Source organism: Aptenodytes forsteri, unplaced genomic scaffold, assembly GCF_000699145.1.
Source record: "Aptenodytes forsteri isolate BGI_AS27 unplaced genomic scaffold, ASM69914v1 Scaffold371, whole genome shotgun sequence".
Lineage (NCBI taxonomy): Eukaryota > Metazoa > Chordata > Aves > Sphenisciformes > Spheniscidae > Aptenodytes > Aptenodytes forsteri.
The window spans coordinates 2,583,951-2,598,149 of NW_008795322.1; the positions used below are offsets into that span (position 1 = coordinate 2,583,951).

At 35.9% G+C, this 14,199-nt stretch overlaps 1 protein-coding gene across 1 annotated transcript in view; it reads left to right on the plus strand.

The window, feature by feature from the left end:
* The window catches only part of DIAPH2 (diaphanous related formin 2), a 263,767-nt gene that overhangs the window by 195,138 nt on the left and 54,430 nt on the right, over nt 1-14,199 (plus strand). Inside the window, exon 27 of the mRNA XM_019472249.1 lies at nt 1,897-1,992. Within this exon, the coding sequence (XP_019327794.1) occupies nt 1,897-1,992 (96 nt within the window). The remainder of the gene's footprint in view (nt 1-1,896; nt 1,993-14,199) is intronic.

Here is a 14,199-nt window from a genome sequence, read left to right on the forward strand (position 1 = left end):
GTGGGTTTTAGCAGTTGCAGTAATTAGCAGGTAGAGCAGCACGCTCAGCAAAAAAGAAGTGGAAGACTGCATAAACATTTATGAAGAATTGAAGGATTTTTGTCTTTTTGAATAAACTGTCAACTCTTATTTTTAATGAAGATCGAATGATATTGTAATTTTTCTATGCATAAAATATTCTAATGTATTAACTAATTTTATGTATTACAGTCACATTCATTAAATGTTTCAGACAAACTTGGTGTGTATTAGTTTGGACAAAGTGTATTCACAGAGCTTTGATTTAGAAAATAAATTTAATACAGAGCCAACAATAAATCAATGAATAAGCATGTGTAGGATAAGGAGCACAAAGAAAAATAATTACGTTGTGTGCTTTAGACAAGATTCTGGCCTTGTATATTTGAGCGTGAATTGAGAGAAGCTAATTTACTTACATATTTTGCAGGAGCTTAGGTTTTTTAAGGGGTTTAGATGGAATGTAATTAAAACTGGTATTTCAGGGTCTTCTGCTGGTTGCTACTCTTGCTCTGCTCCCTTTCATCTTACACTGGAGAGAACTTTATGTATGTGCTGTATATTATACATAATGGTTTAAATTACGTTGATGTATAATTTAAATTTATCAAGTAGTTACACTGATAATCATCATGTAGAAATTTGAACCAGATACTGTTTTAGGATTGGCGTGCTCTTATATCAGGTCTGGATTTAGTCTAATAACTCTAAATGTAATAGAGAACCAGGGCAGAATACCTTTTGCATAAATAAGCTGCTTTTAAACTTGAACATTTGAGAGCTTGAATGTGCTTTTAACCTCTGACACTTTGTGTGAGTCATAAGTGTTTTACTGTAATATAAATCTTTTGCATAAAGTAATTATCTACCCACTCTGTGATGGGGAAATTTACATTAACTTGAAGTCTGAGAGATGTGAATAAAATGTCCACCTACCTGCTGAGTCTAGTCTGTATTTTAGTTTTGGGTTATAACATGGACATGTGAACAGAAAAAGAGGCATTCATCAATAGTTTTGTAACATTGCAGTTTTTTGACTTCTATTTCTCGTGCTGTTGAATGCTGCTATCAACTGTTATTAACAGACTGAAATGCAAAGGAAGTTAAAGACTTAAATACATAAAAAAGAAGTAATCTTTCTACCCAGATTTCCATAATGCACCATAAAGTCCAGCAATTTAAAGGCTACAGGTTAGCTTGGATATGAAAAAAACAAGAGAAAGATTTAGCAGCAGTAGAATTCAGCTTTTAAGAAATGTTATGCCACTTACTTTCACGGCATGATTCTCCCCTCTTTGTTCTTTCCTTTCCTTACCTTACTTTACCTTACCTTAAGATCATTCATGGTATACTGTTACATGTGTAGCATATGGCGTATGTATCCTTGCATGTTGTATAGATATTTTTTTTCCAAGGATTTAATGCATTGTAATGACGGGAGGCAACATATAAAATATTTGCAGTACTACAATATTTAACTTTGTGCCATTCAGTTTCATCAGATTTTCCATGTGCGTTGATTAAATCAAAAAGAGATGACCTGTTTCTACTTCAGGAAAGTCTTAAAAGAATTTAACAGTGAAACAGCAGTCATTCACCAGCAGCTGTCTATCTGCATGCTGAAGATGTCATCAATAATGCACAAGATAACATCTCTAAGTTGAAAGAACAGTAGGATCGGCATCAATTTTGCTTAATAGAGCATCATACACAAACTAGACAGTGATACCTGAAGCACTGACAGCATCCATTACGTTAAAATGTGTATGTCTCTTATTTGGAAGCGTTATGCAAACTTGACAACACTTTTACTTTTTTTCTTTCTAAAGTCTGATTTCAATTGCACTGAGATTAATATTATTTTTCTCCTGTTCTCAGAGGGTGATGAGACGGGAGTGATGGATAGTCTGCTTGAGGCCTTGCAGTCAGGAGCAGCATTCAGAGATCGCAGGAAACGAACACCAAGAGGACAGGGTAAGATGCTTTCTAAAAACTTTTAGTTATGAACTGAGTGGGCAAAAGTAGTTTTGCAAAGATATGCCAACAATTTTCACTGAAAACCATTGAGCTTGTTTTGCAAAGATATACCAACAATTTTCACTGAAAACCATTGAGCTACTCTTGGTCATTAAGCTGCTGTGAAACTCTGCATGCTCTTTGTGATCATAGATTTTCAACTTGATAGCTCTATCTCTAGATAACTGTGGGCTCTAGGATATGACAAGGGTTCCTGTTGTGTTTGAAATGGCATTTAAAACATTGCTGCACAAAGTATGTTTGTCTTAATCTTTCAAACCATAAATATAATTAATTTATTGTAGGTGGCACTGTGGAGAATACCAGCTTCTTGCACCAATAGAGTTTGGGCATATAGCTGATAGTCTTTTTCAAGCACTGGTCTTAGATATGTTCTGGTTTGGTTGGAAGCTATAGTGCATGTAGTCATAAAAGTCAAATTACAATAAAGTAGCTTCACTTTCTTGAGGGAGACAATAGTATTGTACTGGTTTAGTCTGAACAATTATTGCTTCCTGCAAATTTGGTTTTGAGAAAATTTGGGAGAAGGCTAAGCAATTGCAGTGTTTCCTCCATTCGCTTCTCTGCTTATGATATGCCAGTTGCATACAGTTTGTGAACTGCATTTATTCTGCATTTACTTTTCATCAAAGCTCGTGGTAGTATACTGTATTTTGAAATTTTTCATTTAAAACATGTCTTACAGTAAAAAAATAGTCATAAAAAATTAAAGTTGAAAAATTTTAGCTCTTTGGCATAAAATCAAAAGCTTATGTTGGATATGTACTGCTAAAGGTTTGGCAAAACAGAGTTGTCTTATTTTATAAGCAAGCCATGTATATCTACCTAATCCTTAGTGAGCTAGGGTTAGATTCATGTTGGCTGATTATTTTTTTAGAGGAACAGAAGAGTAAAGGCAAATTCTAATGCCCTCTTTCATCTAGCTAGCAAAGATGGTATATAATTATTTTTAATTTGCCATATGCCTGATCTTAGGGAAAAAATAAAAGTAAGTTACATAATTTGTTCATACTAGGAAATGAATTCTGCTACAGTTCCAGTATCATTCTTAATTCAGAGCTTGTTTCTGCTCTCAGATCAGAACTGAAAGAACTCCTCGATCAAAATGTATTTTTTTCCATATCTTGAGAAATATCAATGTGAGAGGTGGTGTTTCTGTGTTGTGGCTTGAGGAGAGATTTGTCACCCAGTGGTGACAAAGAAAAGCTCCCAGGGACCAGAGGAGATTGTGCAAAATCTGCAGCAGCTGAGAAAGCCAAGGAGATGACTGAACCCAGGTCCAAAAAGCAGTGACTCCTCTGCAACAATAGGGTCAGAGCTAATTAAAAATCCCTTTTATTTCTCTTCTGTCTCATATAGTCACTTTCTGTGTGTTTGAAATTTCATTGTGTCAATTTATATTCTAGTGGGGTCTGGCTTTTTATATTTAAGGAGTTGATTGACTTTGGGGAATTTACTGTGAGAAAAGGTCTCGATAATCCGTTTCTGAGCTCTGGCCAACTGTAAGTCTTCTCATAAGTGGATAAGACCATTATGTAAAGTTTTCAGGGGGTATCTAAAAATTTAGACAGGAAGCAATAAATGTTAGTCCCAGTCAAGTATCTGATTTAAACTATGTAAATTTTCTCATGTGATTTAGTAACATATATGACATCTAGTCATAACTTGTCTACAAACCAGAAGATACTTAAAAATATGGCTATGACATCTCTAAGCAGTGAACTATAGCATTAAAAAAGCAGGGACCGTATTTACAAACTTCTGTATCTCTCCTTAAAAAATTGAAGGGACAATGACAGTTTTCTCATTGGTACTATCAATAGACTCTGAGTGTTCTGGAGTTTCATCCAGTGAGATTTTTGTAAACAGTTAACTCCATGCCTCCTGTGGTTCACTGGAAGGAAGAAAAAGTAAATAAAAGCTATGGAAAGAAGAGGTTGGAGGATTTCTGGGCTGCTGGGTCATTTGGTTGTGGTTGGCAAGCATATAGGAAATGGTATAGTACTGTCTATACATGGTGCGTAATGTAGGAGTTTTCCGTACATCATTGATAGCTTGCTGCACTCTCTGTAATCAGCATGTATTCTTAACACACAGAAGAGAAAAAAATAGGTGCTGCTATTTTGAAAGTTATACTTGTATAGCAAAGTTTTGAGCTTGAACTTGTCTTGGTAACTGTCATGGTCTAAGAAAAATTGTTATTTTCTGCCTGTTTGGACACAGATTTCATTTTTGTGTGTCAGTTATGGCTTTCTCACTCACAATATCAGTAGTTTAAATATAGTGAGGAGGAGAAACGACTTTTGCTTGCTTACGTTTTGCAGTTTTATTAATTACTTGGTAACAGGTAGCTCCTACAGAAAGCCTAAAACCAAAACAAACTAAAAAACCACAAACAAGAAGATGCCCCCAAAAACCACTCAGCAATACAGTAAGTTCACTTGCGTACATTTTCACGTATGTGCTCTAGATCTGTCTTGTTGCAAACTTGCTTATTCTGTTTGCACCTGCTCAGGGTGAAAATGAAAACTATAGAAGGTTAGAACCCTCTCAATGGTTACAACCAGTAGACCATGAAAATTTGGCTTTTGTTGTATTTTCCTTCAGTGGTTTCACAGAGTAAATTTAACTCAAAGGAGGGAACTGTAGCATCACTACTAGTGGCATTCTTGAACAGTTTGACTGAAAAGGAAAAAAACCCACAACTTCCCAAAAGAAAAACCTGTGCAATGGCACGTGTTCACTGCTAGCTTTAGGTGAGTAGGTTGGATCTAGGAGGGAACATTTCATTTTGGATAACACAGCTCTAGTTACTATAGGCCTACAGCTACCCCAGAAGAGTGTCATTCTACCAAAGATACCTGTTCAATTAGCCTTTTTTACAGAGGTCACTGGTGTACCTTGTAGCATATATTTGTGCTTACATGGTCATGTCTTTAAATATTTTAAAGAGTAAGAGACAGACTAACTGGGTAAGAGATGGAGATAGGAAGGGAATGGTGCTCTGTTCGTCTAGAATGGCAGCCCTACACAGAGGGAACTACTCAATATCACAGTTTTCCTACCAGGCAAAAAAATTTTGGTGAAATGTACAGACAGGTTTGGAAAAGTAAAACTCATTTAAAATATGTTTAACTGCATTGGTTTTGTTTGTTTGCTAAGCCTGTAAATGAAAAGCTACGCTTTAATGAGTTGTATTATAACTGTAGACTTTTCCAGTAAAAATCTTTTTGTTATCAGGTCATGGAAGTAATAATAAAAAATTCCTGTCCTCCTCCCCCAGTTTTTAATTTCATTGTACTTTTATGTATTCTTTGTTATGTTGAATTTTCAGTGTGAAAAAAGTTTGTGTAGTTTCTCTCTCCTAAGCTCATTATTGTATCTTTATTGTTTCTAGCTACTGGATTTTAAGTATAGAGTTTGTCCTTTCAGTAGATTGCTTTGTTTATAGAGGCTATAAAATAATAATTAGGAATTAGTTTCTAGAAAAGTTGCTTCCTCTTCCAAAAATACACTTGCTTTTTGCAAGTTTGCGAATATTGGCATGAGAATATAATAAAGAATGGTATTAGGTGGCATTTATCACGGTACCAGTTTAAAATGTGTGTCCAGCACTACTTTTACACTAATTATCCCTGACTTTTTTTTCTGGCCTTGGGGTATGATATTATTAAAGACGACTGATTCGGGAATATTTTCTCTCTGATACTGGTTTAAGCAAACTTCTGCACAGAGCTAACATTCTGTTAGGGTTCTTTCTGTTAAGCTGCTAAATTTTTTGCCATGGAATTTAAGATTTTTTTTTTTCAGAAATGTTAATAACTAGTACCCTCTCCTATATAGCCAATCTATTGCAACTGCAGTGATAATATGTGCTATTATTTCTGTAGTCTTTCACTACCAGGAAAGCATAGGTATAAGGAACATGCATGCAGGTTCTTTCTGCTTTAGATTTCAGTGTAAAGTATATTTATCAAGTATTTAATGTGGTCTGTTAGTACACGTTTTGGGTTATTCTTTTAATCCATGCATCAAAATCAAATCAGTACAGTGAGATGCGTAGTAGGCACAATTTAGGAACTTCTGAATTTGATGTTATTGAGAGTTCCTACACTGTCATTACTATTTCCATATTAGCAGTACACCTTGAGAGTGAAAAAGAAAGAATGAACCTCCCTTGTTCAGTTTTAACATCTAATTTGAATCTTTTATGCAAACTATCTGAAGTACTGCCACCACTTGTTTAACTTCTGTAAGACAAAAAGGAGTTGAGGCAATGGAATATTACTACTTTTTAATGACTTTTGATAATTTTCAGATGGTGTTCAGACATTTCCTTTAATTTAAAATATGCTCTTTTAAAAAATAAAAAAAAGTAGGTGCATATTTTACATCAAAGTTCATTGACCAACAAAAAGGTTATCGTTTTAGAAACTTTGTGTCTTATGCTTGAAGGCATAGCTATGCTTAAAATTAAAGGCTGACTTCTATGTTTACCTTTGCATTGAATTTATTAAATAAATTCTTGAGAGTTAGTTAGGTTTCTGGGTGCATGATCCTTGTTTACCTAAAACACATTCAAATAAAAATCTTCAGTCAAAGCATATCTGCTTTACTGAAAGCGTTGTGAAACATTTTGTATGTGGCAGTTTTGTAAATAAACTGATTTTTGACATGCTTACATCTGTCTGCGAATTGATGAGAAGCTTTATCAGTGTTAAAATCCAAAAATGTGGTAGGTGCACTTTTAACAATTCATGATTTGTGCTCAACTGAAATGGTGTTTGAGTAGCCTTGTTTGCTGTCTTTCAGTTGAACAGTGTGTCATCGTCTTTATCATTAAGTATCTGTTACGAAGTTAGAAATATCCATAATGGACTATAAAAATGCTAGTCTCAAGTTTAAAAAAACAGTATGTATTTTAAACGTATTTGGTAATCTTTTTAAACATCCTGTGGTAAAGAACTAATATTCCTATTGTTATGTTCAGCTAGCATCTCTTAATCTTTTGTTATTTTGTTATTTTACTTTGAGAAGTTGAGTGTTTAAAAACATGTTTTGCTATCTCAGTTATATAATGGAGGTTTTTTGCTTACAGTTAGGTATCGTGGACTAATGAGACTTACACATATGATCTAAGTGCTTCGGAATTATCACAACTATAATAGCAAGAGCTAAACAAGGATCACCAAAAAGAAATTTACTGGTTTTGCCATCAAGGCATTATTGTGAGATTTAAGTTTGCTTTCATTGCTAAATATAAGTATGGGTTGTATAAGGAAAATCTATTTATAGTACCATTCAAATCGAGTCTTAGCAAATTACTTTAGTCCAGAGAGCTCCATAAACAGTCCCAAAGCTATTTAAAAATAGGTAATTGCAGTGTAATCTGTTTTTACTGTGTATGCATTTTGGCTTATGATTTTTGTAATTAAAGGAGTAATATTAGATAATATATTATTCTGGTGGCTTAGCATGAAAGCAACAGCTGTAGTATGCGGGGGTTTTACTTGGCATTTCAGAGGAATTCTACTTACAAGCAGGGTGAAGGAAAAGGGGGGGGAAAAGGATCTAAAGCAAATGTTAACCTCCAGGCTGCTTAGACTGGATTCTCCAGGTTTTTAGATGGACAACACCCTTTAGCATGAAGGGAATGAAGAGGCTCTGAAAACACCTCATGACCAATAAATGTATGGACATAAAGACAAAAATTCAAGAATTGTATACATTTGAATAATTGTTTTCACCTGTGTTAATTACCCTTCTCTAGAGCAAGTATTGAAGATTGATTAGTTGTCTTTCAAATTGATTCGCTGATCTTGGTATGCATGAGATTGTTCACGTTGACATAGAATGTGTAAAGTACTTACGAATGTTTGGTAAACTAGACACGTAGAGAAGTGGTATTGTGAACTCTAGACTTTGCATATATTGCTGCTGCTTTGTCTAATTCTAAGTTGTTACTTGCCATTTTAATTTTTTTTTTCTGAGACAATTTTTTCTGAGTAAATGAAAATATGCCATGAAATGGCAATGGCATATATACATTCTAAAAAATGTCCTTCAAAAAGATGGTGCTATATAATTGTTACTAATTACATCTGAGTTTGTCATTCATCTAAAGCATTTAGTAACTTACACAAGACTAAGGAGAGTTATGTGCCCCTTGGCTTTATTAGTGTAAGTGCTTCAAAATGCATTTCAGCATAGTATGAAAAGTATTCTTCGTAAGTTCTGGAAAAGCGTTATGTAAAATTCTACACTGAAAGTATCAGAACATTTTTCAAATTTTAGTATTTTAAAAAATTAACACTGGTGTTACTTTACTCATCAAATTGTCTTAAGATCCCAAAATGTAAAGTTCTAAATTTTTGTGACTTAAGACATAGTAGAGTGCCTGTCTCCTTTTGAAGTAAAAACATATTACCCATTAATGATGATGAGAATTACATGGAAGTACTGAGGATTATTCTACAGCCTCATGACATTTGTAAGTTGCATCATATAACATCTGAGCTTATGCCAGCCAGTTGCAGGACTGTGCCAATTGCTTCAGACATTGAAACTGTTATATTTTTTTCTTTAAAGTTGTTGTCTGTTTCATCATAGGATTCTGCACATACCCAGAACAGCTACAGAGTTCATACAGAGCGTATATTATGGAGTTTCTTTTTCTGGGAGTTGACTTGGCACAGTTGCTTCTGAAGCTTTTAAAAGCCGTTAGAATTCCAAAAGCCTTTTTGAATGTCCTATGTCGTGAAATAGATTTTTAGAACTAAAACAAAGCTTTTCTGAGAACCAGAGAATTGTTCATAGTAACAAGCCTCTCAAAAAGTGTAATCCAGAAGGAGGCTGCCAAGTTCACATGGTAGAATTTTGTATGAGTTGGAAGTCACTCACAGTTCTGATTTTTTTTTTTTTTTTTTAATTCACACTGAATCTGAAAACTGTTCTATTTTAATGAGGTATATCTTGCTAGGTGTTAAGGCCTACATTTCTAGAGATGGATAGCTGAGTTTTGGCTACATCTGTATGCGGTAGCTGAAGTTAGAGAAACTACTTTTACACATAGAGAAAGGATATTCATGCATTCATTTACCAACTACATGAGTAGTAATGAATGATATGCAAGGCTAACTTAATTTGCATTTGGACATTTGAATTTTCTTTGTCAGCGCTGATGCTGTTATCATGCAATTATTGTGAAACACTTCTATTTGAAAAATTTTCTACCGCAGTACTGTTCACTGAGGTAATGCATATTGGCTTTAATATTTTAATATATATACATAGTGAATGGAAAGGAAAGGGATGAAAATCAGTGTTGCAGTGTGTGAGTTGGCCGCAGATTAATTTAACTGACATTAGGTCAAAATGGTTATTTTGCAGATAGAGATGCTTTCTGTTCCATTCTGTTCTAGGCACGTAATATAGAATTGACAGTCCTCTAACCTCAGCATGGAGAGACTGTCCCAGGTTTTTTACTAGTGGTTGTCATCTTGACTGTAACAACTTAATTAGTTCACTTTCTGCAAAGACAATATTCACTCTACTGGTTAGGACGTAACAGAACAAATCGTGGGAATTCTAATTTTCTTGTTGCATTATTGGAAGAAAATGAGATTCTCTGCTCAGCATACCCAAAATAATAGTGTTTAGTTACAAAGTACTGTTATCATCTTAGCAGTAGACACGTATTAGTAGTTAGGCAGTTATGTCATTGTGTGAGAAGCCAGAATCTCAATTGCTGTATGTTGCCATAACTCTTTTTACTTTACTGATTTTTTTAGTTTAATAACCTGTGACAGGTTAAATTAAGGATCTGAGCAAGGGTGTCCAATGGCAGAGGGACAGGTAGAGGCCAGCAGTCCCTGTTGGAGAAAGAGGCTAAAAAGATTTCTAAAAAATGATAGAAAAGCTCTGCCAAGAGAAAGGGGTAGGAGGACACTACGTGTGGACTTGACAATGTAACCCACCAACTTTGCTTTTTTTTAAATACTCTCTTCTCTGTTTACTTCTACATTTTAAGTCCCTGATCTCAAAAAAAAAAACCAAAAAACAAAAACCAAAACAAGTCAAGGTACAGACTTGTACATACTGTACCATCTTTGTCTTAAAATTCTCCAGCAACTTGTTCATACGTTTTTACAGTGCTTTATCTGAAGTACTTTTGCCCAGAAACTGTAGTCTTTTATTTTTCAATTACAGTAGGTTCTCAATGTTTTAAACTTCTTATCTGGGGGAAGGTTTGTTAATAGCAGTCTAATGGATTCCTGCCTGGGCAGCCCCCCACCCCCCACCCCCATTTTATTCTGAAGTCAGACAAGTGACGGGTTTAAAAGAGAGGGTATTGGTGGTATTACTCTGTATTCATTGTGCTGTCTTTATCTGAAAATCTGAAAGCTCTTTATAGAAGTGGGCACTGCTCCCCCTTCCATCATTTAACAGATGAGTAAACAAATGCTGTAGTTCTGCCATCTTTCAAAGCTAGCATACCCTAGCACTGGTGCTGAAAGAGCAGTCTTGCTCTGGCAGCTTATTTTATTTTAAGCTTGTAATCAATTCAATGATTCAGTTTCACTTTGTGGCTATCCCAAACCTTTATTTGACTCTAGAGGGTCTGTTCTTCATGCAACAAGCTGTACGTAAGTCCAGAGTATATTGCAGGCAGAAGTAGGCTGAACAGCCAACCAGTCTGAAGCCAGCTAACTACCAGTCAGTTTTCTAAATGCTCTTTAGATTTGGCTAAGGCAGTGCTGATCCCAGCCCAGTGAAGATCTTTGGAGGTTCTTAAACAGTGCACTAACACGACTGTGTTGGCTTCTGAGCGACTTGCAGTGTAGCAAAGGCAAGTTCATCTGTCTGCAAAAGACCCAATTAGCATTTCTTTCATTTTCTTTATAATAGTTGAAGGAGTAAAAAAATCTTGTACGTGTATCAAGAAAATAAGTTAAAAAGCATTAAGTAGTGTCCTTTTTTAATCAATCTTTTAGGAATCCTGAAATTGCATTTGCATGTCAGTTTTCCTGGGGCTTAGCATGGAATGATGCATTATAATTACAGTGGAACTAGAAAAATGCCTCTGCAGTATTCCTAGTTTAATGTATTTTTGTATACAGAAATACCTGGAAAGAAAAAAGTTGAAATATTCAAACCAGATAGAACTGTGTAGTTCTCCACTATCTAGGAAAACATTCAAACTACTGACATGCGTTGGGGGAAAATACAGCATCACTTCCAGTTTAAGAAAGGGTCATATGCAGCATATAACATTCTTAAAAGCATGGCATTAAATTCTGTCACTACAGTGTTTAAAGGGGAAAAAGAAGCTTGTAAGAAATCTAAAAGTTACTGTGCATGTATGTTTATAAAATCAGGTGGAGCTCCTTATTGTTCAGTTGAAGGAATCATTCTAGATAATGAGTTTGCTTAATCTAAACAGAGCAAAAGTCCTTACTGAGGGGCAAATGTCGGGGCAAGTGACAGAAATACCTAGAATAGGCACTGTTGTCTATAACTGCAGCAATTACAAGGCTTGCTGGATACTGTGCTTCTTACAGACCCTGGGCAATTGCTGCATATCGTGTCCTTTTCCCCTCTGGAGCAGACCATGTTTCTGTCTCCTTATAGCTTAAGTATCTTGCTTGTTTCTTGCAGAGAAAGAGAAATCTTGTTTTATTTATGTTCAGCTTGTTCCTTGCCTACCTTGTTGAGATTTATTGCATGGTGGGTTTGGTGATGTCTTTGTAATGGCCAGCTTCAGCAGCTGGTTGAATGCCTTTTTTAGATAAGTCAGCTGAGACTAATTTGAGGGTATTACTATTTTTCTTCTCAAAAGTTTCACCAACAGAGAAGAAACGTTTTTAGTTTTTTGTTCTACATAGCATTCAGTAGGTTAGTTTTTGGGAGAGCTGAGCTGTTTAGGTGTATTAATGAATCCCTCATAAACACTTGTCTGTCAGTATTTTATTCTGTTCACTGACTTGTGTAATTCTCATTTAGCTTAATTTTTACAGAAGACTGTTTCTAGACAAACATTAATAATTTCTGTTTGAAATATGCTGTAAGTTATATGATACTGGTCAAGTTTCAATGTTCCTACTAAGATTTTAATGCAAAAGAGCAATTTTTAATGTATTTTTAGCATACTGTAATGAATGATTAAGCTACTGAACTGGAGAGTACTATTGCAAATACAAGATCAAAGAATGGAAGTCAATGACAGACAACAGAAAATATCATGAAACAGAAGAATTTGCCTGTGAAAAAGTATAATAGTTTAGCTGAGGAAGCAAACTAGTCTTAATTAGAGTTATAGATAAGACTTTATATGGTCTGTGTTATTTTTTTCTGTGCTTAAACTTTTGCTATTATTATGATGTTGATTAGAGGCATGCTACCAAAAACCATACTTTGATCTTTATAGCTTATTACAAGTGGAAAATTTTACCAATTTGGGGGTATAGATCTTGTAATATCAGCTTGGCCTGAATTTGGTTATTTTTATGCTTCTAGGGATTTTGCAGAAGATAATTTTAGGGAGGTATTTTGTGTATTGGCAAGTTGTTGGCTAGTTTTATACTATGATTTTTTGCATCTTTCTCCAAAGCATCTTTGGCCATTCATTCATAATATATTGGGCTTAAAAGACTACAGGTCTAACTTTATATGGCAATGCACTTTGTCAGATTACGTTTCCTACTGTTGTGCTGCAGACAAGTTTAAATTTCAGGGGGCATATTGAGACCTAGTCAATCAACATTTTTAACACAACTTCATGTCACTATCTCCATTGCATTTCTGGAGCTGTAGCACAGGTGGTTCCTCTAATTATTGTGCATTATTGCCTCAACATAATGTAGCTGAGCTGTTACCTTTGTGATATATGTAGTTCCAAAATTGCTCTCGCATCCTAAAAACTGTAAGTGGTAGCTAACTGTAATACATTTGTATTGCTAGATTGTTTCATTTTGAATACTCTTACATTTTAAAGGGTGCTACAATTAGGGTGAAGTTATTTTTAATGATGAATAAAAACAGATGTGAGATATTGATGATGTAGGTTAATAATAATTCTAATAGTGATATATTTTCCAAATCCTAGAATGATCTAGAGTCTGTAAAAACAAGACACCAACCTTGAAAGAGTTAGTTTTGTTTAGTCCTCTTCAAAACATACTGCAGAAGATAACCTTTGATATGATTTGTTGTCTTTGTCTCAGTAGAAGAACTAGAAAACCTTAAATGATTTGTTGTGTTTGTCTCAGTAGAAGAACTCTGCATGTTACACTCCTGATTTCTTTTTTAGAGGAAAAAGTGATATAGGCTATAAGATTTTGTGAGAATATTATAACTAGTTGATCTATCAGTGTGTGCATTAGCTCATCCTCTTTTACCCTCTCATGGGAGTATATAACATAATAATATTGTTATTTAAAAACTATATGCGTACTGTACAGTGTCTTCCAGATGGATGTCTAAAAATAAACAAGATACTGGAATTCTTCAAGTTAGATCTTGTATTGGGTTTGCATGGCAAGGTTTTGGTAGCGGTGGGGCTACAGGGGTGGCTTCTGTGAGAAGCTGCTAGAAGCTTCCCCTACGTCTGACAGAGCCAATGCCAGCCAGCTCTAAGACAGACCCACCGCTGGCCAAGGCCGAGCCCATCAGTGACGGTGGTAGCGCCTCTGGGAGAACGTATTTAAGAAGGGGGAAAAAATCTGCGCAACTGCAGCCCAAGAGAGGAGTGAGAATATGTGAGAGAAACAGCTCTGCAGACACCAAGGTCCGTGAAGAAGGAGGGGGAGGAGGTGCTTCAGGCGCCGGAGCAGAGATTCCCCTGCAGCCCATGGTGAAGACCATGGTGAGGCAGGCTGTCCCCCTGCAGCACATGGAGGTCCACGGTGGAGCAGATATCCACCTGGAGCAGGTGGATGCCCGAAGGAGGCTGGGACCCTGCGGGAAGCCTGCGCTGGAGCAGTCTCCTGGCAGAACCTGTGGACCCGTGGGGAGAGGAGCCCACGCTGGAGCAGGTTTGCTGGCAGGACCTGTGACCCCACGAGGGACCCACGCTGGAGCAGTCTGTTCGTGAAGGACTGCACCCTGTGGAAGGGACCTACGCTGGAGCAGTTCGTGAAGAACTGC